The sequence below is a fragment of the Gavia stellata genome, chromosome 6, assembly GCF_030936135.1.
Source record: "Gavia stellata isolate bGavSte3 chromosome 6, bGavSte3.hap2, whole genome shotgun sequence".
Lineage (NCBI taxonomy): Eukaryota > Metazoa > Chordata > Aves > Gaviiformes > Gaviidae > Gavia > Gavia stellata.
Genome location: NC_082599.1, coordinates 9,005,561 through 9,030,412, shown reverse-complemented (window position 1 = coordinate 9,030,412; position 24,852 = coordinate 9,005,561). Strand labels below are relative to the sequence as shown.

Sequence of the window (24,852 nt, the reverse complement as noted above, 5' to 3'; positions counted from 1 at the left end):
GTTTCCAGCTTGCCACCTCAGGTTTTCCTTTCTGGAAGAAGACATGGTGTGAGGAAGGGAGCACCTGGCTGTGTGCTGCTCCCTTTTCTCCAGCCAGGCATCTAAAGCACCAAACCCCCAGTGTTTTGCCTGTACCCCAAACCCCCAGATCTGCAAGCACTGAAAAGTAGAGAGGAAGATGTGGAGGAAATGCATCTAGCCCATCCCTTTCCATCCCCATCCTCCTCTTCCTCCATTGCCTGCATTCCTCTGCAGGCGGAACACGAAGTCTGGGCTGCAAAAGCCTCCTGTAACTTTGCAGCCCTTCTGATGGGTAAAGGTTGAGAATAAAAAAGGAATTTCTTACTACTGCCTTTTAGGTATGAATTTTTTTCTCTCATTATAATTTCTCTTGTTACAGGAATTGTTCTCTTGTTCTCAGAGGAACTGAGTAAGCCCTCTCTACTCGGGGCTCTTCCAGCTTGCACAACGCATCTGAGCAGTGTCAGCACAGGGCTTCCACAGCCAAAGGCCAATCTCCACTAAAAGAACTGAATTTTACAAAACACCTCTGGCACACAAGGCAGGGGGCTTTCAGGCAAAGGCTTTGCTTGCTCAGTGGCCATTAGGCTGTCTTCCCTATATTTAGACTTAACACTTCCACATCCATCTCTCTCTAGAACTCTGCTAAGCTTTGGGTAAGTGAAGTTGCACCAACAATGTTTTCCCAGCAAAAAGTCTTTACAAATTACCCCTGAAGTTTCTGATACAGTGTTATTTGAACTTTCTCTAACACCAGGCATCGTTCTCCTGACTTTTATACCACTGTAAGTCAGGAATAACTCCAAAGATGACAGCAGAGAAATCAGATGAGCAACAGAGCCACAACCTCTGCTACCTAAAGGACCAACAAATTTCTTCTGGTTAGCAGCTGAAAGTAGATTTATTTTATGGAAGAAGAATTACAGTTGCTGATGAATGAATTATTTTCATTTTGAGGAATTTGTGCAATTCTAGATTATGGAAACAAAATGTATGGGGCTTCTAGTTTATCCAAGTAGTACAGCATAGCTATCATTCAAACGTTTCAGGTCTTATATCAGCAGAATTTAAAAAGAAAATAAATACTATTCATGCCCAAGAACTGCTTCCCATGCATCTGATTCTTCAGTTATCATTTTAAAATGACTCATTACACTTTTCTCTTTTGAAGTTGGGTAGAAAATTCACCGTAATCTAAAATTTAGTAGTAACCCAACTGTGATTTCTCACAAATGATTTATACCTAACCCTCTGAAGAAAAGGATTTATAATGAAAGTGATAGCTCAACCCTAACTACAGCACTGGGAACAGTGACACCATAATTAATGTATCATTTCAGTTGTGGGAGACACTGGCAGTTGCTTTTTGTTCTTGGGAATAAATTTATAGTGTGACTGAAAAAGGCACCATGGAAAAAAAATTACACTGAAGAGGAATAGAAATCCTTGTAGCAAAGACATGTCCTTACAATCCTCCTCCCAAAGACTATAAAATCCTGGCAATGACAGTGTTTCCTCTATGGTGTAATCTATACCTTTCTCCTCTGCTAGATGGCAGTGTGACATGCTCTCAGAACATCTAAGTGAGGGGTTGTCTGTCTTTGTTTCATAGGAAGCAATTAATTTAACATATCATCTTACTGGCATAGAAGTGAAAAAAAAAAAAAGCCAGCCACTGGCTGTGTATTTTGAAATCGAATCTATTTACTTACTGGTTCAACATTAAAAGCAAAAAGTGCATATTCCCGGTCAGGTGACACTTCATATCGAATAGCCTTTAAGGAGACCTAGAAAATAAATCAAACATTGAAATGAATCTTTTTCAGTTTCAAAGCCAATGACATCTAGAACTAATTGTTATGACCATCTTTCTAACGATGAAGAATACTGCCAGACTAAGTGTCTTGAAAAATAATATATCACATCTCTTTTCAAAACCCACAAATGTTATGTGGGCACAGATATGCTCCCAGAAGAGAAAGCATAACTGCATTGTGACTCAGACCAGGCAGCTATCTCAAAAAATCAGAATTTTCTTTACAAACCCACTGCACAGCGGCTGGTGGGGCAGCTGTGGGCAACAGGTAGTAGGAAACCCTGATAAATGACAATGTATTAAGTCCCTCTCATTCCCTGCAGTCACTGGCCAAAGTGCTGGAGATAACAAACAGTAAATACCTGTTGGAGCAAGTTATTATAAAGAGACACCACTGCCTGTCCCAATTAAGACAATGCTGAGGAATCCTATCCAATTTTCCCCAGTCAAAGAAGTCTTTGGGATGCCGTGGTGATACAGACTTCCAGGTGTACCCTGACCTGGGTTCTGCAAAAAGCTGCACTGTAAGTCTTACTAACAAGAAGAGATGCCAAAATATCTTAGACTTCTCAGGAATTACCTTTTCCCTGCTTCACTTATCATTTGCATAGTGCAGACATCCCTTCTCTTTTCCAGTGTGCTTCATTATACACATTGTTGGCGCAGCAAGGTCAAAGAGAGGTGCCACAAACACACCACTCATCCACTGCCTTTTGAATCTCATCCTCCCACCTAACAAATTAGATGCAAGTCCTTGAGAGATTCCTGAGGACCTAACTGGAAGGGGGAATTTGGCCTTCAGGGAAATGCACAGCATCCCATTGGGGGAGTCTTCCCCAAGGCCAGAGGGGCTGGAGGTGGTGCATGGGGAACCCAAGGGATAGCCAAAGGCAGAGGGGACTGGTCACAGAATCATAGAATGGTTTGTGTTGGAACAGACCTTTAGTCCAACCCCCTGCAATAAGCAGGGACATCTCCAACTAGATCAGGTTGCTCAGAGCCCCATCCAACCCGACCTTGAATGTTTCCAGGGATGGTGCATCTACCAACTCTCTGGGCAACCTAATGGGTTGACGGGCCAGCGTGGATCAGGATGGAGGGTACCAGGGGATCATGAGAGCCAGCAGCATCAGCATGAAGACAGATTTTATTTACTGTTATATTAATAACGTGGAGAAAGGAAAATATGCCAAGGTAGCAAAAGTTTTTCTGACCCCGGGCTGCGAATGAAGAGGAAAAAGACAACGTTCCTTGTTGTCTTTGGATGAGGTGTAACAGCAGCTCTTGTATCAGGACTTTTTGGATTAATGTGGAGGTGATGTTCTGCAGATTTATTTACCAAGAGAGCAGAGAAGCAACGGTAGAACAGGCAGTAGGAAGGCCATGGCATGAAAAAGAAGGACTATCTTGTAACACCGTGCTTTTCTTACAAATGGTAAAAATTAAAAACCAGGGGAATAAACAGAGGCCAAATGGAAGCAGTTTGACTTCAACTGACCTTGACATTAAAGGAAGCTAGCTCATTCCTTTAGAAGAACTGTAAAGAAAGGGGTTATGCTCTGGTAAAAGAGGATTGCTTATGTGATGTAGTAAAGGTTGAAGGATAAATGGCAGCAAGTGAAGTTTAAGGTTGGGTCCTGCAATAATAATTCAGTGGTAAATTCTTTGTCTCATTAAAAAAGCATTAATACTGTACTCGAGCTTTGTATGAGTCTTACACTCATACTGCAAAATGAAATCAACCTGGCATGTGGTTTTATAGTTTTCTTGTTGAATTACTTTTAGCTTTTGAGTTTCTAAAGCTGTTTTCTGCAGATTTTGGGTCATTAAGACAAGTCTCTGTTAGCCATCCTCTGCTTTTGTAGTTTTGCAGTGATACAGTACAACAAAACCACCTCAAGTTAATCAAAACCTTAGGCAGGCACTGCATAAGTGACAATTTTACCAGGATGACGTAGTTCGTATCTCATTGTTGGAGCAAGCATAAGTGTATTTTACTTCAGAAGTTAACTCCTTACAGGAAATATTGAAAACACTGACATTGAATGTACTAACTTCTGACAGAATGCTGGCTTCCACTACTACAAAAAACAATGCTACAAAACACTTTTATCATTATAAATAATACTTTGTATCAGCTGTGAATTTATTTTCTTTTCATTCATTTTCATAGCCACCTACTAACTTCTTTTCCCAATAATTTCTTAGGGTTTGTCTCATATGCAACCCATTTCCATTCATCAACACTATTCATAAACAACACTGAAATTACATTTCAACCATTAGGCAAGAAAAAACAGCAAAGTCACAAATTCAAAAATAAATATTTGCATGGAGGAATGTGGAGAATGCTACCAACAGACAGTAAATTGTATCAATTGTCTTTTCTATTAAGCATGCAAAGATGAGAATTATGCATCTTTCAATTATATATGATATGCAAGACTAGCTTCAAATATCTATATGATACTTTCCTGTAGTATGAAAGAAACTGAGCTTGCAGAATAATAAAAAAAGCTGGAGTTCAATTTCACATTATCAGTCATGGCGTAGCCCATAGTATTACTAGTGTACTGCTTCTCCTTGACAATACGAGAGGCTGAAACCCAAGTCATTTTCTGCTTTACTGATCCAACTGCAGGAGAACTGTGAAATTCTGCTACTCATTATAGAAAATACTTACAATTTTTTTGTTTTCTATTAATATTGTTGAATTGTTAGTTTCGACATTCCTCAGAATCACTGTGCCATTCTGGTTTCTATAAATGAATTCATTATCTGCAAGGAGGAAAAGAAAAGAACATTAAGGAAATCTGAAATTGTCTGTTTGTGTAGAACCCAATTAGGGGCTTGAACCAAAAGGATTGCTGGGAACTTCCCTCTAAAGAACACAGACTATTTTTTTTTAATGCAATCATTGCTGTGATGTTAAAGTGGCTTCCAGGTTAGCCATTAAACAACATGGTTAGTATTTGTCACATGTTTATTCTGCCACATGTTTATTCTGCCACACTTTCCCAGAGCTGAATGCAAGAGGGTGCCCTGTTTTGAACATACAGACACAGCTCGCTATATTGTTAGCATAGAAAAAAAGAAGGTTGAAAAGCATTCCTTATGCTTAAAGGTTTCCAAGATCCTCAGTCTCTGCAGGAGTTTAATAAGCCAGACGCCTAGAAAATCTCTGAAAGTTAAAGGCAAATCACTCTCTAACACAGGAGATTCTGGAACCTAATATTGTGCAGATCTTCCAGCTCTGCCATTTGTCCTGCAAACTAATACCAGAAGGAGATGCATGCAAAGAAATTGCCATTTTCATATGGAACAAGACAAAGCAGCTTATTCCTATTGCACTTCAGGATTACCCCAGCATTCATTACATATGGACAAGGACAAGTGTCCCCGACAGTAGCTGCTGCACAGGTGGGAGACAGTCTTCAGCTTTCAAAGCTCAAATCCTACTTGACAGAAAGACTGGGAAAGATGTGTGAAAGAGACTCCAAATGAGGGTTGGGTGGCAGGTCAAAGGCTCAGGATGAAAAACCATTACAACAATAAAAGGTTGTGACATTGTCAGACGTCATAAACTGAAGTTCAAGTCTGATCAGTGCTTACATGCACTGCCCCACAAATAAAACATAAGTCCCAAGCACACTGCCATTAAAAGATTCAGCAGCTCTTCTTGACACAGGAGTAGGGTTACTGTTTGGGTTTTTTTCCAACCTGGCTAAGATTGAGAACTGATGGATCCTACCAAACTTCTGCCTCCAGTTTCAGCTAGGGAGACAATTCCTCATTGCCTACCTTCACTATGTCTACCCCAGGGTGGCTACCGTGGTGCACCCCACAAGGGTTAGGGAGACATGAATGGTTAAATATTACCCATGAGTTGTTCTGGGATGACTCAAAGGTGAGTTTAAATCCTACCGGCTTCGTAAAACACAGACCCCACTCATTGTAACCACAAGCAGATGCGCACTGCCCAGCTCGGGGTAACCTGCTGAAGACAACACTGAGTCCAAAGACCCAGTTCTTTCAAAACTTTGGTGTATAGACCTGGTATACTCCTTCCTTATCCATGTTTCAGTCATCTTTTATTTCTAAGCTGGTGATGACAGTCATTAACCATCTTTGTAAAATGCTCTGAAAGTGGAGACGAAAAGCTTCTACACTCTACTTACTACTATCAATAAAAACAGTCATCTCCTACATATCACAGTTTTACATATAAGTGTAGGAAGGAAAAATCTTTTCTGAGATTGGATGAATCAGATTCTGTGAGGCCAAACTGTTGCTGCAATATGGATGATCCTCTCCAGACAACAAGATTTTAGAGACTTAAGATTCTTAGTGTCCAAAATCACAGCAGCAGCCCTTCAGACTCATAGGCAAAGTTCTCAAAGCGTCTCTTTCTTTTAATTATGGAATAAATTTTATCAACACTTTTGGTCCTGAATAAAAAATGCAGGATCTGAATTAGGTTAAGACTTGTAGTTGAGACCAGAACAGTGAAAAGACTTTCTGTTTGGATTTGACAGTATTAAAATTTTGTCATTAGTTCTGGAGTGTTGTCCAAGGGCATGCCATTTTCATAAGCATGCCTGATTATATTCAGGACTTTAAAATATTGCTTCATATGATTGAAGAAACTAAGATTCTTCAACCTGGAAAAGAACTGATTGAACAGAACTAGGACAGAAGTCAAAATAGTCATAAGCAGCATGGAGAAGATAAATAATGAATTCTCATTCCCCACCTTTTCCAAAATAAATATTAGGAGGCATTAAATAACACCAGCCAGTGACAAATAAAAGGGATTATTTCTTCATGCAGAAGGTAACAAGTGAAGTCACAGTCCCAGAGTAGAGTGGGTGCCAGGATTGCATTTGGGTCCAAACAAGAATTAGAAAAATGGAAGAAAAATCCATCACAGATTATGGGTCTTGAGGGGAGATGCTTTTCAGAAAGCCCTTGAACCTGAGATAGTGAGGGACTAGAAGCATATCCTGAATTATCACCTTGAGAAATTCACCCACTTATTGAAATCTTCCCCAAGCATTTGCTCTTGCCCAGGCCAGGCACCAGAAGAGATGACCTCTGGGGTCTGATCCAGCACTGACTTATTTACAACTTCAGCTTCCAGCTTCTGTGTCCAGATACTGAAGAAATGCCTTTATGTCAACAACTTAGCAGGTGATACAATAAAAGGTGTCAATGCTCCCTACACCCCTTGCCCATTTATATCCTTAGGCCGCTAAGGCTGAAGCATCGTTTGTTATATGAGGAAAGTACACAGTCCAAATTTTTATTTTCAGATATTCCAGAAATAACAATAATAACTAAGCTGAGAGGCATAATTATCAGACATTTTGAAAAAGATTACTGCTTTACTAATAACACAGAACGTTTTCCAATTACATGTTAAGTTCTAGACAGAAAAATCACATGTTAAATATGGCCAGCAAAGCAGTTGGATAATTGTAAGCCTCTCAGGATATTTCCTAATTACAGAAAAAACTAGTGATGAAACTCAGCTCAAAGTTCAGTACACAGGTGAAGCAGCATATTAATCTAATGAGCCTGTGGGGCTGTTAATATTCGATAGCTGTTTCTTGAGCAATGCATGAACTGATGGAAGTTACATTACTGCCCATAATGACATTGCTACTAAACTTTTATTGCTCCCTATGCTCCAAAAAAACACAGCACTTCAATAAACTGTGAAACTTCAAGCTGATTACATAAAAGTTGCTCCATAATTGGAAGCAGGAGATGAAAGACTTTTCCATTATTTGTTAAAGTGTAACAAGTTTAAAATCAGGTGCTAATCTGCTGCATGTACTTCTGGTATGAATAAGGAAGAATAAATGAAGCAGTGCTGATTTGTTAGGGCTGTAAATCTTGCTATTATATTCAATACAAGCCATCAACACAGCGTCTGAATTAATGAACAGAAAATTGGTCTGCTTAAGAGAAGAACAAATTGATCTGCATTATATTCCAAGCAAAACACTGTGAGGTTTAGCTGGTCTGTAAGTCGTATTATCTTAGTCTTCAAAAGAATCAATGAATAATATTCTTGGACTTCTGTTTTGAAATGTGCGATTTGTTCCAGTGCAAGAGCATTTATTTCAATGGGACATACCTCAATCAAAGACAAAAAGCAACGCAGCAACCTCTGTCTGTAATGAATTCTGTCCAGCGAGCTGATGAGTATTTGCAGCCTGATTTATAGCTGTCACCACAGCTGATAAAGGTCATCACTGCATCTCATTTTTTATATCTGCCTTTCTTTGGGGCTGGTGTTCAGTGTAAATGATGCTGAAAATTGTAACTTTCAGGCATAAAGCCATTTATTCCATTATATAATGGATTTCTTCAACAGCAGAGTCCACTTTGCCAACTCCTCCCCCTCAACTTCCAGGAAATTGTCTGGTTGGTAAAAGATATTGTGTGTCTGGGAGTGTAGACACAGATATGTAGTCACGCTTACAAAAGTGAGTGATTACAAAAAGCAATGATTACTAGAAATAACGGAGCAGCCTCGATGCTCGACAGAGTCAGTGTAGAGAAATGAGGGAGCCTTGGCAGAAATTTTTAAAAACCTGCTAAGCAGAACGGGTGGAGTCAGGAAACCCAAGACCAATGATGTATTTGCAGTGTCAGAGTTTCCCAGCTTCTTTGTACACATCTTTCTTAAATTCAGTCAGGAAATACACACGCAGAGAAAACAGATCTAGCGACAGGGAGCTCCTGTCCCTTGCAGTCCCTGAGCCCTTGCCAGGAACAGCATACACGTGGGTTTGCTTAGCCTGGCAGCTCTGCCCGCTGGCCTCTTGTTTAGGGTGAAACAATACAAAATATTGGGATTTCTCTTAACAGAATAATGCATTACACACTATGGCCCCAATGCAGGTTTTGCATTTTCAGGCATGCTACCTGGCCAGCCCTTCCCAAGGTTTTACCATCAGAAAAGGCACGGGGTCTCTGGAAACCTGCCCATGGGTGCTGCCATGATGCTGAACCTGGAACTGGCAGTTGAAACTCGGGAGAAAGATCATGCCATCACTGGTATCATTTGAGGACCCCAAATCATCAGCTCAGTATGCAAAGGCAGACTAAACAGCCAACAAAACACTGGACGCCGTCAAGAGAGCAAGGCAGCATGGATCATTTGCCATGATATAAAACAAGGGAGTAGAAAAATTCATGGACAACTGATAAACTGAGAGGTATTAAAGGAAATAGGCAGGATATACCATCTATCATCCCTAATGCAGGGCTGCCTCATTATGGACCACTTAAAGGGGCCAGGCTCAAATCCAATACAGCATCAGCTATTGCCATGGTTAGAGACCCCACACCGGGCTAGAGGAGCACTTGCTTGAGCCAACACCGCTTCTTTTTACATTGCTGTGTGTCAGACTGGGCACCAGAATAAACAGCTCATCACACTGGACAAGAAGGTCTGGGATGATTTTACTTCTAGAAGAAATAACTTTGAGTGCTGGCGGTGCAAAGAAGTTGAAGGTATCACATGCAGCTACAGGAACGTGGATTTGCATTAGCATCAGTGCTCATGAATTTATGGCTGTACAGCTTCTCTGATGAGACTAAGCAAGTACACAGTATCAGAGATGAGAGACTGGTTTATAAGATAACAGCAGGACCCCCATGCTTTTGAGGACAATTTTCATTATTTTGCAGAGATTATGGAAAGCGGAAAGCAGAACGATGTGATAAAAGATGGGAAAGAATAAGAATTTAAATCCAGCTGTAAAAAATTATTTTTAATGAAATTGTAGTTTTCTATCAGTTTAGCAACTGATGAATGAAAAGCAGAGAAAAAAAGTTATAAAATTCACATGCAGCAAGTCAGCAGTAAGTTAGTGAAAGGCAGAAGGTACTATCAGGACTGTTAGGACAGCTCCAGTCATTTAGAGCCACAGACTTAGAGGAAAAGGCGACTTCTCAAGTCCTGTAGTTCCAGATCAACACATGTGAAAGATAATTGAATGAGTCTCAGTTAGATGAAAGTCAGCATCAAGGGAATTATCGTTCTCAATCCCTAAGATTAAGGAAGATGGGTGAATAAAGGAAATTTAAGTCCTGAAGTTGTTCTGAACCATTTCAGATAAATGAGCCTCCAGATACCAGCATGACCAAACAAATTATGCTGTGTCAAGAGAGCAGATGGCAGCACACCCTGTGGGAGCGAGCCGGCATCGCTCCCCGGGAACCAAGGTCACGTTGCACCAGGCCACGTGTGCTGCTGGAATGGGGCAGCGAATGTCATGGGGCCACCAAGAGCAGACTGTCACTCTTCTGTTATTTCTCATCCCTGCTGCTGTAAGCAGGTCCTTGCTAGACCTGACCTCGGGCCTGAACCAAGGCAGCTGGCAGGCAGTTTGCATCTGATGGGCTTTACAGTGGGGTTAGAAACACCGAGAGAGTCCTCTGAGCTTTGCAAGAAGTGAAAACACCGCATCCTATTCAACCCGATGAAGCCAATTACCGCAGCTGGAAACGAGTCAAGAGCCTGATGTTATCTCCCTCTCTCTTCCAAAAAAGAAAAGCTGTTGTGGGGTTTTTAATGACCCAAAGCAGTAAGAATCTCAGAATTTTATCTTACACCTTCCTCCAGGCCTGCAGCCCTGCCCACCACAGTGCAGGGCATCACTCAGCACTCAGCCAGGCTGAGACCCCTTTGCTGACGCGACGACTGTGCCTGAACCAGCCAAGGCTTTCTTGGAGTCCTCCCATGCAGGCATCGATCAGACACAACTGGTTAGCACTTACCACCTAAGAAGATAACGGGCAGGAAGGTTGCAACAGTAGGACAGATGTTTTTTCAGACTGAGTTGGTATTTTCAGACTGGCAGCGACATGCACTACAATCATATTCATTTGGAAAAATACATGAGGATGAGGCACTGGAATTAAAACTAAAAAGAAAAATTCTGCTTGTTTAGCATCCCAACAAGTTTTCTGAAGGGCCAGGTGAGCCCCAGCACAGTGGATGGAGACCAAAGGTGTGGGTGTGGCCCTGGGGTGGGCTTGGGTGTGTCACAGCCCTCACTCCCAGCACGCACACACCGGGGCCAAAGAGAAGGGTCTGCCTGGAGAAAGCAAACCTGGACTATCCACAGCAGACCTAAGGCATACAGGAAAAAAAATACCGGCTTGTAGTGATTACCCATATTTGCAGGATTGGGGGAGGCTGCCAGTTTACACTGAAATACAGTATGCCTCTGTGGGAACAGCGTCACAACCGAACCGGGCACCCGGGCAGGCTGTGGGCTCGGCAGTGGGGTGCGTTCAATTCACACCCGCAAGCCAGCCCATCCGCAGCGGAGCCCCGAGGGAAGAGAGCAGCCTGTCAGAGCCAGGCAAAGCACCAGGCGCACACCTTAAGTACAGTCATCCACACAGCTCACGTGAGCATCTCGCATGGGAAGTAGACTGGGAGGGACGTAGGTTTTCCCGTAAAAAAAGTGCTTTCTGAGTGAGACAGGGGAGGGAACAGGGCAAGCTGAGGTTAACAGGCTGCTGTGCGTGGGACCAAGACCTTAAAAAAACCTTAATCCTGCCAGATGCAGCACAAGCACAGGCCTGCTATCTTCAGAGTCCGGTTTTGAGAGAGAGCCTGAGGTTTTGGGAAATAACGGAAGCAGAGAGGAAAATGGCAGAACAGGGTAAATTCACAGAGGAAGTAAAACCTGTCAGAAAAAACCCAGCAAACATTAACAAGAAGCACCAGAGAAGAGGAAAAAGGTTGAGCATGATATGAGCAGGGAGAAGGATGAGCACAGACAGGCTTAGAGAGATACTTATTTCACTTTGCTTTCATGAAAGGGGAGATTGTATCTTATTTAGTAGGCCTGCAGGATTACTGACCCACTTAGGACACTATCTCCCTAGTGAAGTCACATACCTTTGCATGGCAAGGAGCGTGATCCGCCCCAGGACCTGCACTCCCTGTGCCAGGTATGGTTTACTCAGAAAAGCACAGGGAAAAGATGCTCAGAAAATGGTAGAACCATGCAAGCTCCCTAACTGCTGTAAAACTTAACCACATGTAGAAGATAATGCAAAATAAAAGCGCAATCAGTCCCTGATGGAAGCCTGTTCAGGTGTCCAGACAGATGCAATCCCAAATTCAGGCGGAAAAGAAGACCGTTGTGATGATGCATTTAATACTATGATCTGTTGTTCTTTCAAGACATGCTGCAGTGCATCTATTTGATATTTCTAGCATGTACCCATAAACAACTGAATCTGACATTCCCTCCCCAAAGCAGAAGCCAAGCCTGTTTTGATACTGAGCTGCTTCCCAGAGAGAAAATGCAGGGAAGGCTTCCCATCCCCTGTCCCTTGGTGCTGCAGTAAGCTGGCTCTGGGATAACACAGAGAGAGGGAAGCAATGCTCACGAGTGGTGATTGGCAATGAAACCCCATGTCCACACCCACAGCTTCACCCCATCCTCAGTGAGAGCTGGTCCTTAGGGATGGTCCCTGTAGACCTTGGCACTTGTAACTGGTCACAGCCCCCTGCCATCACCCTGCCTTTTGTCTTCAATCCACCTGCCCCCACCAGCAACTCCTTTTTCTTCAGCCTTGCTACTCTGCAGTGCAGAAATAAGAAAAAGTCTGTTATACTTCGTGATGCTGATGCAAGGGAGCAACAGGGGATGGAGAACAGCTTGCCTTTAACAACATCGCTACAGCCTTTAATTCCAGGAGACAACTGAAATCCCATTTTTATCTTTCTGGCATTATGGGTCATTATGCTTTTACTGTTTCCAGCATTTTTTTTCACATGAGAGGCTGAAAGGAAAACTTCTTTAAATAGGTGATTTACCGTAACTTAGCTAAATGCTGTATAACACATTGCATTGGTACATTAAGTAAGTGCAACATGATAGAACGTGCTTTATTATGCAAGAAGTGGTTTTAATTGCTCATCACTTCAAAGCAGTTGCACTTGGTGCACCAATATAGCGCTTTCACAATAGTACGAGTAAAATAAAACACAATTATAGCTCAGAAAAATTCCCATATCAATATGCATCTCTAGCAGTCTTGTAAATTAACTTGTCAAAAGCTCAAAGAAGGTTGAGTCCTGGGAAAACGTAAAACTATAAAAATCAGTAATGCCAGTCTGTTTCTCTTTTTTGTCTAATCCCAAATCTTTCAAGATCCAAACTCAACAAAAAGCTTATTCAATCTCATTGAGAGAAGACTGCAGCACCAAGCCTGAAATCCAGGCAGAGCACACCTTTGAAATTTCAGTCCCGAATTAGAAACCAGGTACAATTCTGCTGCTGCCTCTCATTTGCGAGACTGAACTCCGCTTCAAAGAGCCCCAATCTGGGAACTCTGTAGGCTCAGATCACGGCTTAGTGGCATAGGCATGAAAAGCTGAAGTCCATGTGAGAAACAGAGAACTCGTTTCAACTTCAAATAACTCCTCTTCCCTGCTTCTACCTGCTTTTATAACACATGGGGGGGACAGGGGGGAAGAGAGGGACTGCAATTAGGAAAAAAATGAACAAGAAATCCTCTGGAGTAATCCGTTCTCACACCATTCAGGGGCAGATCATCCCTATTACAAAGCTGCTGCAAAATCCTAACAACAACAGTAAAAACGTACATTTTGTTGCTTGCTGCCCTCAGTTTACCTCTCTGTAATGACTGACAGCAGCATGGGGACTTTGCAGCACACTGAGCTGACTTTGGCGTATTCCAGAGCTGAGAATTCTTCCTTAAAAATTCTCTGCCATCTTCTTTGCTGGTTCAGTTGTGCTCATGACATGTGCTCTTCAAACCCTAGACGTTATAGCAGGAAAAGCGCAGATGACCCCTAGGTTACCCGAGTCGGACAGCTGGAGATACCAGATTACACTCATCCCTTTGATTCCCTGCAAGAAACTTCCCACATTCAGCACAGGCCAAAAGCAATTTAACCCCAAAAAACTAATTTCCCAGGAAACGGTCCCTGATGCCTTTATCCACATCCTACATATTTTTTCATGGTCTCACCATGTGTCTAAACAGCAAAGCAAAGTGCAGACAACAGGTAGTGTGTATTAGCTTATTCCAGCTCTGCAATGTGACTGGTGTGGGTGGCGCAGCCCCAGATGCACAGTGCCACAGATTTTACTGGGAGTATAAAACCTTCAGGGCTTTTGCAATAGTAGTTGCTATCTCATATGAGAGCCCAAGCTACCATCCCTGCTGGGTCATCCCCACCTTGCCTGCTCCATGCAGGTACCCTTGCTCCAAGCACTGGTTGTCCCCCAGGCCAGCGCAGCATCGCTCCGCGACCTCTCTCTTCTCTGCCAAACACACCGGATCTTATCTGCCTCATTTAGTTCAGCTTCACACAGGGGAGTGCATAACCCGAAGTGTTACACGTAAATGTAATAATCCATTTGACACTGAGAAAAAAGGAACCCATGAATAAATTTTCATTAAAATGCGACTCCACAGCTTGCTTTCTTAATTCCTCTGTGCATTTCCTTGCCTCCTTCTCTTTGCCCCCAACCAAATTACACTTGTTAGTGGCCATGATGTAAAGAAAGAACATATGAAGTAGTTGTTTTTCCTTTTCATTATTCTTATCGTGGGCAGAGTACAGAAATTTCAGTACAGATTGAATGAGATCTTTGTATATTGAAAAGCAAATTTTCTGAGTCTACAGCTCTGGATAAAGTTTTAATTATCTTTGTGTGCAATATTTCACGATACCTTTTATGCTACTCTCTCATTTGAGATGTGTCTGGCGAAGTATGACTGTGCTGAAGTAGAGCTGTAAAAGGAGTCTGGCAGAGCCATGGCCATCACCCTGACTTCAGGCTTTTGAAAATCAAGGTGGATATAAGACATGAAATCCAACATCCTACAGATTTTGGTTACCGGTGTGAGATTACTGGTTTTTGACTGGTCACAAGAGGGCACCATATTACAGAGCCGATGGAAACACTTTCAACACTTGCAAAGAACCATTAATAAATAATTGAACGTGGTGCTGGGCAGTGGACCTGGCAAGGAACAGCACCTGGAGGGGAGCAGAAAATCCCTGCACCCAACTGCAAGGGAAACGCTAACAGGAGGAGCAGTTTGCAATTATACATACAATCCCATCGTTTTTAAACTAACTGATGAGGGAATGAAAAAAATCAGTGTCAGCTAAGTATATCGTTTTCCCTTGACATCTCAAATCGGTTTGCCTGCAGTGACTGGGGCAGCTCCTGCAGGAAACCATACCAAACCCCAGAAATGATTCCTGAATTTCTTATTTCACTTGTTCTTGTTCCTATTCCACTCTCCACCAGGAAAACAACATGGTGCATCATTTACTGCCTCGCATGATGTTGGTCTTGAATCAGTAGTGATTTGCTGCTAAGGGGGCAAACACGCTGATGCAGGTGCTGAAGCAAATGAACTGATACAAACAGCTGGTTTAAGTGCAACGGATGAAAAATGGTTACAACAAAAGAATGACTACTCCTTTCTTGAATCCTGGTCAGCCTTTTGTCCAAAAATATCTGCTCAGTGGGTTCTCAATGGGTTAACAACTTTCAGTAGATGGCATTAAAACCAAAGAATGCCCTTTTCAATGAAAAGAATTTAACTTTTCATATTTTTCTTTATTTTCTATCCTTACATAATTTCTTTGTTACTTAGGGAAACTCTTCTTTCTATTGTGCATTTCCATGCTTCTGTCATGGTCTTTATCCCTCTCCAGACCATGTCTATTCCCACTACAATCTATCTTTTTTGGATGGAGCAACCCAAACTCACTGTAGTGATCAAGGTGATAATGTCCCTCAAACTGGATAAAAACATGCTATTTTCAGTATTGTTCTCTCCTGAATATAGTCCAATATTTTTTCCCCTAAAAAAGTTGATTGCAACAGAAAAGTGATTATATGTTCTCAGTTTCCTGCCCTAGGAGAAGGAAAGCAAATACAAAACATGGATTTCTAATAAACCCTCTCCTGTTTTTCATACTCATACTATTTGGCTTGATAATTTAGCCATATTAGCCAAAATAGAAAAGAAATAAAGAATAAATATTAAAGGTTAATTTCTTTTAAGTCCATATCTTACACATCCTACCGAGTTTGGTATCAGCTAAATGCTTCAAGGCAAAAGGTAATAGTAAACTCTCACAAATGCTGCCCCTGAAATTAAAACCTGGAAGAAAATACGGAACACATGGAACAAATATATATATGTACACATATACTCTTGGTGATAGTTTAAAAAAAGGGTTTAAGACATTTTTTATGTCACAGTTCACAGCCCGCACTCCCACAGGGAAGGAGAATAAGGAAGTAAAAGATAGCTCCAAATTATTAATAAGGGTCCTGGCTTATGCACAAGCCTTCCAAGAAATATGTCTTGTAAAATGAGTCAGTCCATCAACAGAAACAATAATAAACAGTGGTGAAAACAGCTTCACGTGGCCCAGCGTATCTGCATTAACCCCATTATGGTGCGGATGGGCCAGCTCAGCCCCCGCTGGCTCTGCTCTCTGAGGATGCTGCCAGCCGGGTGAGCAACCAGCGCCAGCTGCTCCTGCAGGTTTTGGTATGAGCTCTTGTCCACTAGGACATAGGAAAATTCACTGCTGAGCAGAGAATAAATGTTTATTAGGGCGATAATAAATTAGACTATTGGAAAAATTTCTCAACACTTTGTCCAGGCAGAATTGATGGATATTATATGTTTGTCCAAGTCTTGCTGGTTCTTCTCAGCCCACCTGAAGGTACCGTGCTATTCAGATATTCCTACAGTGCATGCATGGTAAGGCCAACACTTCCAAGCAGCACCTGGACTGACTTACTCTGCATAAATGACCACACTGAACGTAACCGTAATGAGTCTCTTTGAACTGCTGGATTTACCACCCCTGCAATGTACACTTGATTTTTTACAAGGTCCAATGCATGCCAAAATAACTACCATTTATCCAGTAGATCCAAAATTTTGCCCTTTATGGGGAAATTGCTTCTGAGCTGAAACTCTTTTTTCTCTTCTTGGCTTGAGCTTTGAAATTTACCACTGCCTTTTTACAAGACTTTGTTTACTTTTTTTCCATCCATGCCATTGTAATCTGCCTTGCCTGGAAAGTGAAAAATGCTTTGAAGCTGATTATCCAGATTTTGTGAACTATTACAAATCTTAAGCATTGACAAATCAGGTATAAGGCTTCAAAAGAACCTGACATTTTAAAAATATCTTTTATAATGAAACTAAACATTGGATTCTTTTCATTTACCTTCCAAATATGTTTAACTTTTGAAGGCCATTTAGATATACTTTTAATAATGTCTTGAGTACTAAAAATTTTAAGATTTATTTCATTCTCTTTTTGAATCAAAGTAAGCATTTTTGTAAGTCACCTGTCCCCAGAAGCTGGGAGTTGTTTCCTGCTCTCCTTTTCCTTGCATTTTGTTTTCCTTTTTTCATCTCTTCATACTTGTCTTACCTTGAATTCTTTTCCTGCTAAGCATCAGACTAGAATCAGAGAATCACAGAATCACTAAGGTTGGAAAAGACCTGTAAGATCATCAAGTCCAACCATCAACCCAACACCACCATGCCCACTAAACCATGTCCCACAATGCCTTGTCCACATGTTCCTTGAACACCTCCAGGGACGGTGACTCCACCACCTCCCTGGGCAGCCTGTTCCAGTGCTTCACCACTCTCTCAGTAAAGAAATGTTTCCTAATATCCAGCCTGAACCTCCCCTGGCGCAACTTGAGGCCATTTATTCTTCTCCTTTCACTTGTTACTTGGGAGAAGAGACCAACACCCACCTCTCCACAACCCTCTTTCAGGTAGTTGTAGAGAGTGATAAGGTATCCCCTCAGCCTCCTCTTCTCCAGACTGAACAACCCCAGTTCCCTCAGCTCCTCCTCATCAGACTTGTGCTCCAGACCCCTCACCAGCTTCGTCGCCCTTCTCTGGACACACTCCAGCACCTCAATGTCCTTCTTGTAGTGAGGGGCCCAAAACTGAACACAGCATTCGAGGTGCGGCCTCACCAGCGCCGAGTACAGGGGCACGATCCCCTCCCTACTCCTGCTGGCCACACTGTTTCTGATACAGGCCAGGATGCCGTTGGCCTTCTTGGCCACCTGGGCACACTGCTGGCTCATATTCAGCCGGCTGTCAGTCAACACCCCCAGGTCCTTTTCTGCAGGGCAGCTTTCCAGCTACTCGTCCCCAAGCCTGTAGCATTGCATGGGGCTGTTGTGACCCAAGTGCAGGACCCGGCACTTGGCCTTTTTGAACCTCATACAATTGGCCTCGGCCCATCGATCCAGCCTGTCCAGATCCCTCTGCAGAGCCTTCCAACCCTCCAGCAGATCAACACTCCCGCCCAACTTGGTGTCGTCTGCAAACTTGCTGAGGGAGCACTCGATCCCCTCATCCAGGTCATCGATAAAGATGTTAAACAAGACCGGCCCCAAAACTGAGCCCTGGGGGACTCCGCTTGTGACCGGCCGCCAATTGGATCTCACTCCATTCACCACGACTCTCTGGGCTCGGCCGTCCAGCCAGTTTTTTACCCAGCAAAGAGTGCACATGTCTGAGCCACGATTTGCCAGCTTCTCCAGGAGAATACTGTGGGAGACGGTGTCGAAGGCTTTACTAAAGTCCAGGTAGACAATGTCAACAGCCTTTCCCTCATCCACTGGGCGGGTCACCTGGTCATAGAAGGAGATCAGGTTGGTCAAGCAGGACCTGCCCTTCATGAACCCGTGCTGACTGGGCCTGATCCCTTGGTTGTCCTGCACGTGCCCTGTGGGCGCCCTCAAGATGAACCTCTCCATAATCTTCCCCAGCACCAACGACAGGCCTGTAGTTACCCAGATCCTCCTTCTGGCCCTTCTTGTAGATGGGCATAACACTGGAAAGCCTCCAGTCGTCCAGGACCTCCCCTGTTAACCGGGACTGTTGATAAATGATGGAGAGTGGCTTGGCAAGCTCCTCTGCCAGCTCCCTCAGCACCCTTGGGTGGATGCCATCAGGCCCCATAGACTTGTGAGTGTCCAGGTGGCATAGCAGGTCATTAACTGCTTCCTCTGGGATCATGGGGAGCCTATTTTGCACTCCATCCTTGTCTTCCAGCTCAGGGAGCTGGATTTCCTGAGGATACCTGGCCTTTAAGTGGCTTTTAAGAGATGTTATATTCGGATAATCAGGGATTGTTGCTCAGCAAGCACGGCCACATCTGTCTCGGGATCACTTACAGGATCATCTTATTTTCTATCCAAGGTCATTCCTCGTTACTGGCAATGGCAAGAGATGTCAGCAAAGTAATCAGTTTTCAACTCAGGAGCATATGTATAAACCCAGCACTGGTTTCACATAAAGCTGTGAAAATCCTGCTAGGGACCTATATTACATGATTTTATTGCATCGTGATGGTTCAGTGTGGTATAATTTGGTACCAGGACCTATAGATTTTAACTCTAACACAGTGCAAAATCTTCTGGCTTTTCTTTGGGGTCAAACAAATTATATTACATGCATGCATTTGCCTTAAAGTGCCATGAAACTCAAATAATTTGAACACAGTTGAAGACAACCCTGATACTCCCGTGTAATCCTTGTGTGTAGTTCCCATCTCATCCTCTGTAAAATGATTTATTAGAGATGGAAAACATTGAAGAAACAACAAGAATAATCCAAAGTACTGATCTAAGAGCCATCAAGCAAAGCATATGGGAGCAAACTTCCAAGTAAGCAAAAGGAAGCAGTTTCTCATGCAGCATGTCTTAGGCCAGTGAAACTACTTGATGAAGGACATGGTGGATGCGAGAGGGTCTGGAGGACACTTGGCAAGTGACTTGGAAGAGAAATACATTTGGGGTTATGAAATAGAGAAACCACAAGATCTGGTAATTCCCTAACCTAAAATGTGTGTGAAGTTCTCTACACTCTCATTCATCCTTCTGCACACACATATTGCCTCCCATGGACACAGGATTTTGGGCTGGGGAAACCTTTGGTCTCTTCCATTCTTAATTGAATTTTCAGTAATGTAAGATTTGTATATCTACATTTTACAGTATAATTATATTCCCTTGATCAATGATAATTATCTCACTCTAAATTTCTTTTAATGAATTATAGAAGTCTGGTACTATTTCTTGTAAGAAAAAAAAAGTACTGCTTCTTATATGTTCAACAGCTTAATGCAGTCAGGAGATCCAAACTCACCCGAGACTTTCTTTCTTAAATAAGTAAATCTTTGCCTGCTAAGTTTTCAATTAGAAATATCTGATATAAAGTTTAATCACCAGAAATACAGTACTTCCCACCTTCAAATTATGAAATTATGGTATCTAAGCATATATTTATTTAATGTTCATTAAAAGGAACAAGTGGAAGAATACATACAGCTCTAATTATCCTTGGTAAGCACTCCATGTTCAACAAGTGTCCAAGAGCAGTGGAGAAAGCTCAGGGAAAGCTACTGAGTTAGGAAAATGTGCTTTGCACCAAGTCAAAATCTTCAACATGGAATCAAAGTTGGGCAGTGTAATGTGAAAACTGGAAAATTGCCTCGGTTAAAAAAAAAAAGAAAAATAAAAAAAGAAAAAGTAACCAAGTTGCCTCCTACAGAATAGAGGGCACCTAAAGATGGACTGTGTCGAAAGATATAAACCTTTCTGAAAATCACTATTGAAGGTACCAGCAGTATGTTGTAATTGGGATCAGCTGCTTAACAAGAGGTCCAAATACCCTGAAGAGGTCTCCTTTCTCCATCACCCTTCTACAGTCCTCCCTTGAATGTGCTTATTGCCCAGCATATCCTGCAATTACACACCTCATTTCGTCCCTCTGTTTTTTCCTAGGTGCTCATCTCCTAGGTGCTCCTTTCCCAAAACTTTTCCACCTGTACACCAACCTGATTGTTAGGAAAACCTTCAGCAAGCTCATGCAAACCCTCGTTCTTAATCTTCCCTTCCTACAGTTCAAAACGGAATTCCCCACCTAGCTGCCCAGATTTTCTTAGCAGTGCTGGATCTAAAGGAAATGTATTTCTTACTCCCTCCCAAAGCAACCCTCCTCATTGTGAGACACTGCCAACCTCCTGGGCAAGGGAGAAGACCACCACCCACTGCTGCGGCTGGCTTGCTCCATCACCCTGGAGTTCCTCTCCCTCCTCTTCCCTGTGCTACACTCCTCTGAAGAGGCAAAGGGGAAAAAAACACAACAACTTTATTTTAGCACAAATTCAACCAGCTGGGCTGAAATGATGACCATCCTTTTAAAGGCTTATGGAAGGCAGTTTCTGTCACAGCAATTCCCCCTTCCCAGGGGCTGGGGACAGCTGGGAGCTCACGATTACCTGCTTCACACGTGTCAACCGGGAAAGCACATCTAGCAGTGTCACACTGTACCTCTAGTTGTTCACCTGGATTTTTAACTAACACCCACTGACAGAACACTTAATCCCTCTCCCAGTTAAACCCCTGTAAAAGCAGTGCCTTCCCTTCGGCTCGGAGAGCAGCAAGTTTTGATTTCCAACTGCTTTGAACAAGATGAAAAAAACCAGATCCTTTTTTAACTGGATTCAAACTGTTAAGCACGTAGGCAGAACTGCCGCATGTGTTTCTTTTCTTCTAGCAGCAGAAACACCGCTGATGTGAGCCGCATCTTCAAAAGTCCCCCATGGATGCAGCCGCTCCCTGTGGCAGCATGCTGTTTCCTTCCCTTTTCCATTCCTGCTGCTCTTTTTTTTAATCAAAAGGCTGACCCGCCCCGGGAACTGGGTGCAGTTGCAGTAGGTCTGCCTGGCTGGCAGGGTGAAAGGACCCAGCACTGTATTTAGCAGCTTTGCATTAGCCCCCAGCAATACAGAGCAGGGAAACGCCGCTGTGCACTTTGGTGCGACATAAAGCACGACGATGGGGAGGAGCAAAGAGGGCAGCTTCTACCTAATTCCCATGGATTTTTACCTCAAATCTGCAAACAAATATAACACACAAAGGAGCCCAAACGGTCCTAGTTTTCACACCTCTTACAGCTTCAAATTATTCCCCAAAGCCACTCCTTGCTAGCAGACACGGCCAAGGCAGGAGGCACCACTTTGCTTCTGAGGGACTTCAAGAGAAAAGCACTAATTTTCGTGGAGCCGGGCTTGAAAGGGAAATGGGGAATCTGTTTTTGCTGATGGCTATAAAAAGTATGGCTTGCTGGTCCAACATGTGAGAGTGTGACCAACACATTGCCTGCAATGGGGAAGTCTATTTTCCCCGTTCTTTTTAAAACATCAGTGGGAACAGAATTAGGCAGTTATAGGGAGTAGGTGTTAGTAGAACCCAGACAAGAAGTGAAGTTCAAGGACATCTCCTGCCTCTTCCAGCCATCTTTGATTCACTAATTGTTTCCTTCGATATTACCCTAGCAATTGAATGTATTTTCCAGCTCCATCTTTGGCCATTAAGCCATTTCTCAGGCAACATCACAGTACTGACTTCCAGGCTCATTTTCACCCTTTGCACAACTCCAGCTCCTGCTCCTCCTTGCAAACCACCAGCATCTTCCCTGCTTGCCTGGGCTTCTCCCCTGAGTGACTCTGCAGCCTGCCCTGCCCGTGCAGCATCACACTGCCAATGCCCTCCTCGTCACTCATTCCCTTTCATCTCACTTCTCCCAGGTGACCTTCACGCCACTGGCCCTGTCCCTGCGCCGGACTCTTCACTCAACCTGGCACAGTGCAGGGATGTACAAATATAAAGTTACCGCAGTGAACGTCTGAGGCCATTTGTTTTGCTACCTCAGGAAGATGTTTGACTCAGAGGCTCAACAGCAGTCGGTGAAACACAGGGGAATGGTTAGAGTTCAGCAGGCTTTGGAGAAATCAGGTTACCTATGGAGGCTCCTAAATATAGGGTTAGGCACATATGAAAATCTTGACCTCCTCAAGACATCAAACTACTCAAAAAAACCCACAAACACCCCTATTTGACCATTACAGTGATACTTCTGCTTTTCTAGGGTGCGATATTTTTCACAAACAGGACTTTCTCCAGTATGTTTCTCCCTCCAAATTCAGAAGTTGCTGTACACGTGAAAGGGTGATTTTCTCAGGCTGACAGCAGCACGTGTGCCCCACCAGCACCCCAGCACTGCAGAGAAGCTGGGCACTGAGGTGCTGCTAAAGGCAAGGTACAGAGCTCCTCCCCAGCTTGCTCCTGCAGACTGTATTAATTTTTAAAAGAGCCAAATTGATTTCTCATTTCATTCTCTCTAGCAGTAATGAACAAAACAGCTACATGGCAGAAATGCTCTCCTCCACGGCCTATTACAGTATGTTAAAAAGCCATTAATTCCCAGGTTTCCTGTCTTTAGTGAATAGGCTACTGTCACTGCTGAACTCAGGCAATTGCCCAGCAGCTGAAAGGCAGGAGCAGCACAACTTCTCTTTGGTGCCCTCAGAGCACAGATCCACAGAAATCCCTGAAGAATATGATCCAGGATGGGATCCAAAACCAAAATTATGGTTCAAATGGTTTAACGTTTTCCTCTCTTCTTTCTCACAGTAACAGTCTTGACAGAGCATGAGCCCTTACCTGTTGTGCTTTGGCAACATAGGATACCACTTCATGAAGGTGTTTAGATTAAGAATAGCAATTAACCATCTCTAAAGCACATGGACATTTCCACTGACACCAACACTACCTATAAGTTGAGTGTGTCCTTACTTAACCAGCATCCATATCTTCATGCATCACAACAGAGGGTTTCTGAAGACCATCCCCGGCAAAACCTCCATGTGCGGATGTGCAAGCAGTGCTGCCACACGCTTCCATGAAGTGCTAGACCAGAAGAGCCTTCTTCAGTCCTCCTATATTTTCCTCTAGTCCACACAGCATTTCCTTTAGCGCCGTGTCTTTATCTATCTCAGCATAAGGTCACCCTTACAGCTCCTCAGGGTTGCGGGGCTCTTTGCAGTTGGAGCTGGAAGTTCACTGAAACCTTAATCACCACAAACCAATGTGTTGTACTCCAGGTAACTTGCTGTGTGTCTTGGAAAATGTTTCAAGAACATTTGAAAAGCCAGATCACTCACAAAAATACTGCAAAATCAAGCTGCCATGAGGTAGGTAGGATATGAAGTTTGGCACACCAGAATTCAGAGTGGAACAAGTTTTCTTTGAACCATTAAGACCAGTAAACCCATTCATTTAAGCCTTTTTAACACAAATTTAAAACACATTGAAATTAATTAACTAGTATCTCTGTTTAGCAAGGTGGGCAACAAAGCAAATATCCCAATAGAGTAACCCAATTTTCTTTATGCCTTCACCAGATCTACCCTTACAAAACCACCTGTGAGCAGTTTCTAGCTTACATTCATTTAACATAAGACAGGAACTGGGGCGAGTGTGTGGCCCTCATTGGGCAGCACCTGCATTCAAGGGTGCCTGCACGGAGGTGTAGCCCATTCCTAATGCAGATCCCAAACACACACGACTGCAAACTGCTCTGCCCAAGGAAGATGACTTTGTTCCTCCGGTGACAAACAGAAAGATGAGTTTTTCTCTTGTGCCAGCAGCCTAACCTTACCAAAGGAAAGGCTCCTGCTGCCTTACAATTCCGGTGGTCGCTTGGAAGCGGTCAATCTTTTGGTCCATGGACAAGCAGCCCGGAGAAGCCTGCGCTCCAGCTAACCATGTTGTAGCTCTCTAGCAGGGCAATTTTAGTCTTCAGGGCTGTCAAAGCAGCATTTTAATGCAAAGCTTTTTCATGATGAAAAATATTAGCACTTACAAAGTTCTTAATATCTATGCAAAGCAAACTATAAATAATTCATTTACTCCACAAGCATCTGCATCATTTGAAATGCATCAATGCTTTTATCAATACAGAGCAATGGATTTACACTGCACAGAATAGACTTGGGGGCATTCGGGCTATCCAAGTATTGTTGATCTGAGCATTATTACTAAAGGTAAACTGAAATAAATTACCTCAGTTAC

The 24,852-nt window shown here is 43.0% G+C and overlaps 1 protein-coding gene across 2 annotated transcripts in view; it reads right to left on the bottom strand.

Annotated features, from left to right (window-relative positions):
- The window catches only part of DPP6 (dipeptidyl peptidase like 6), a 422,729-nt gene that overhangs the window by 145,134 nt on the left and 252,743 nt on the right, over positions 1–24,852 (bottom strand). For both annotated transcript variants that reach the window (XM_059819117.1, XM_059819118.1), the window contains exons 4-5: positions 4,521–4,615; positions 1,734–1,808 (exon numbers count right to left, since the gene is read on the bottom strand). In XM_059819117.1, the coding sequence (XP_059675100.1) occupies positions 1,734–1,808; positions 4,521–4,615 (170 nt within the window). The remainder of the gene's footprint in view (positions 1–1,733; positions 1,809–4,520; positions 4,616–24,852) is intronic.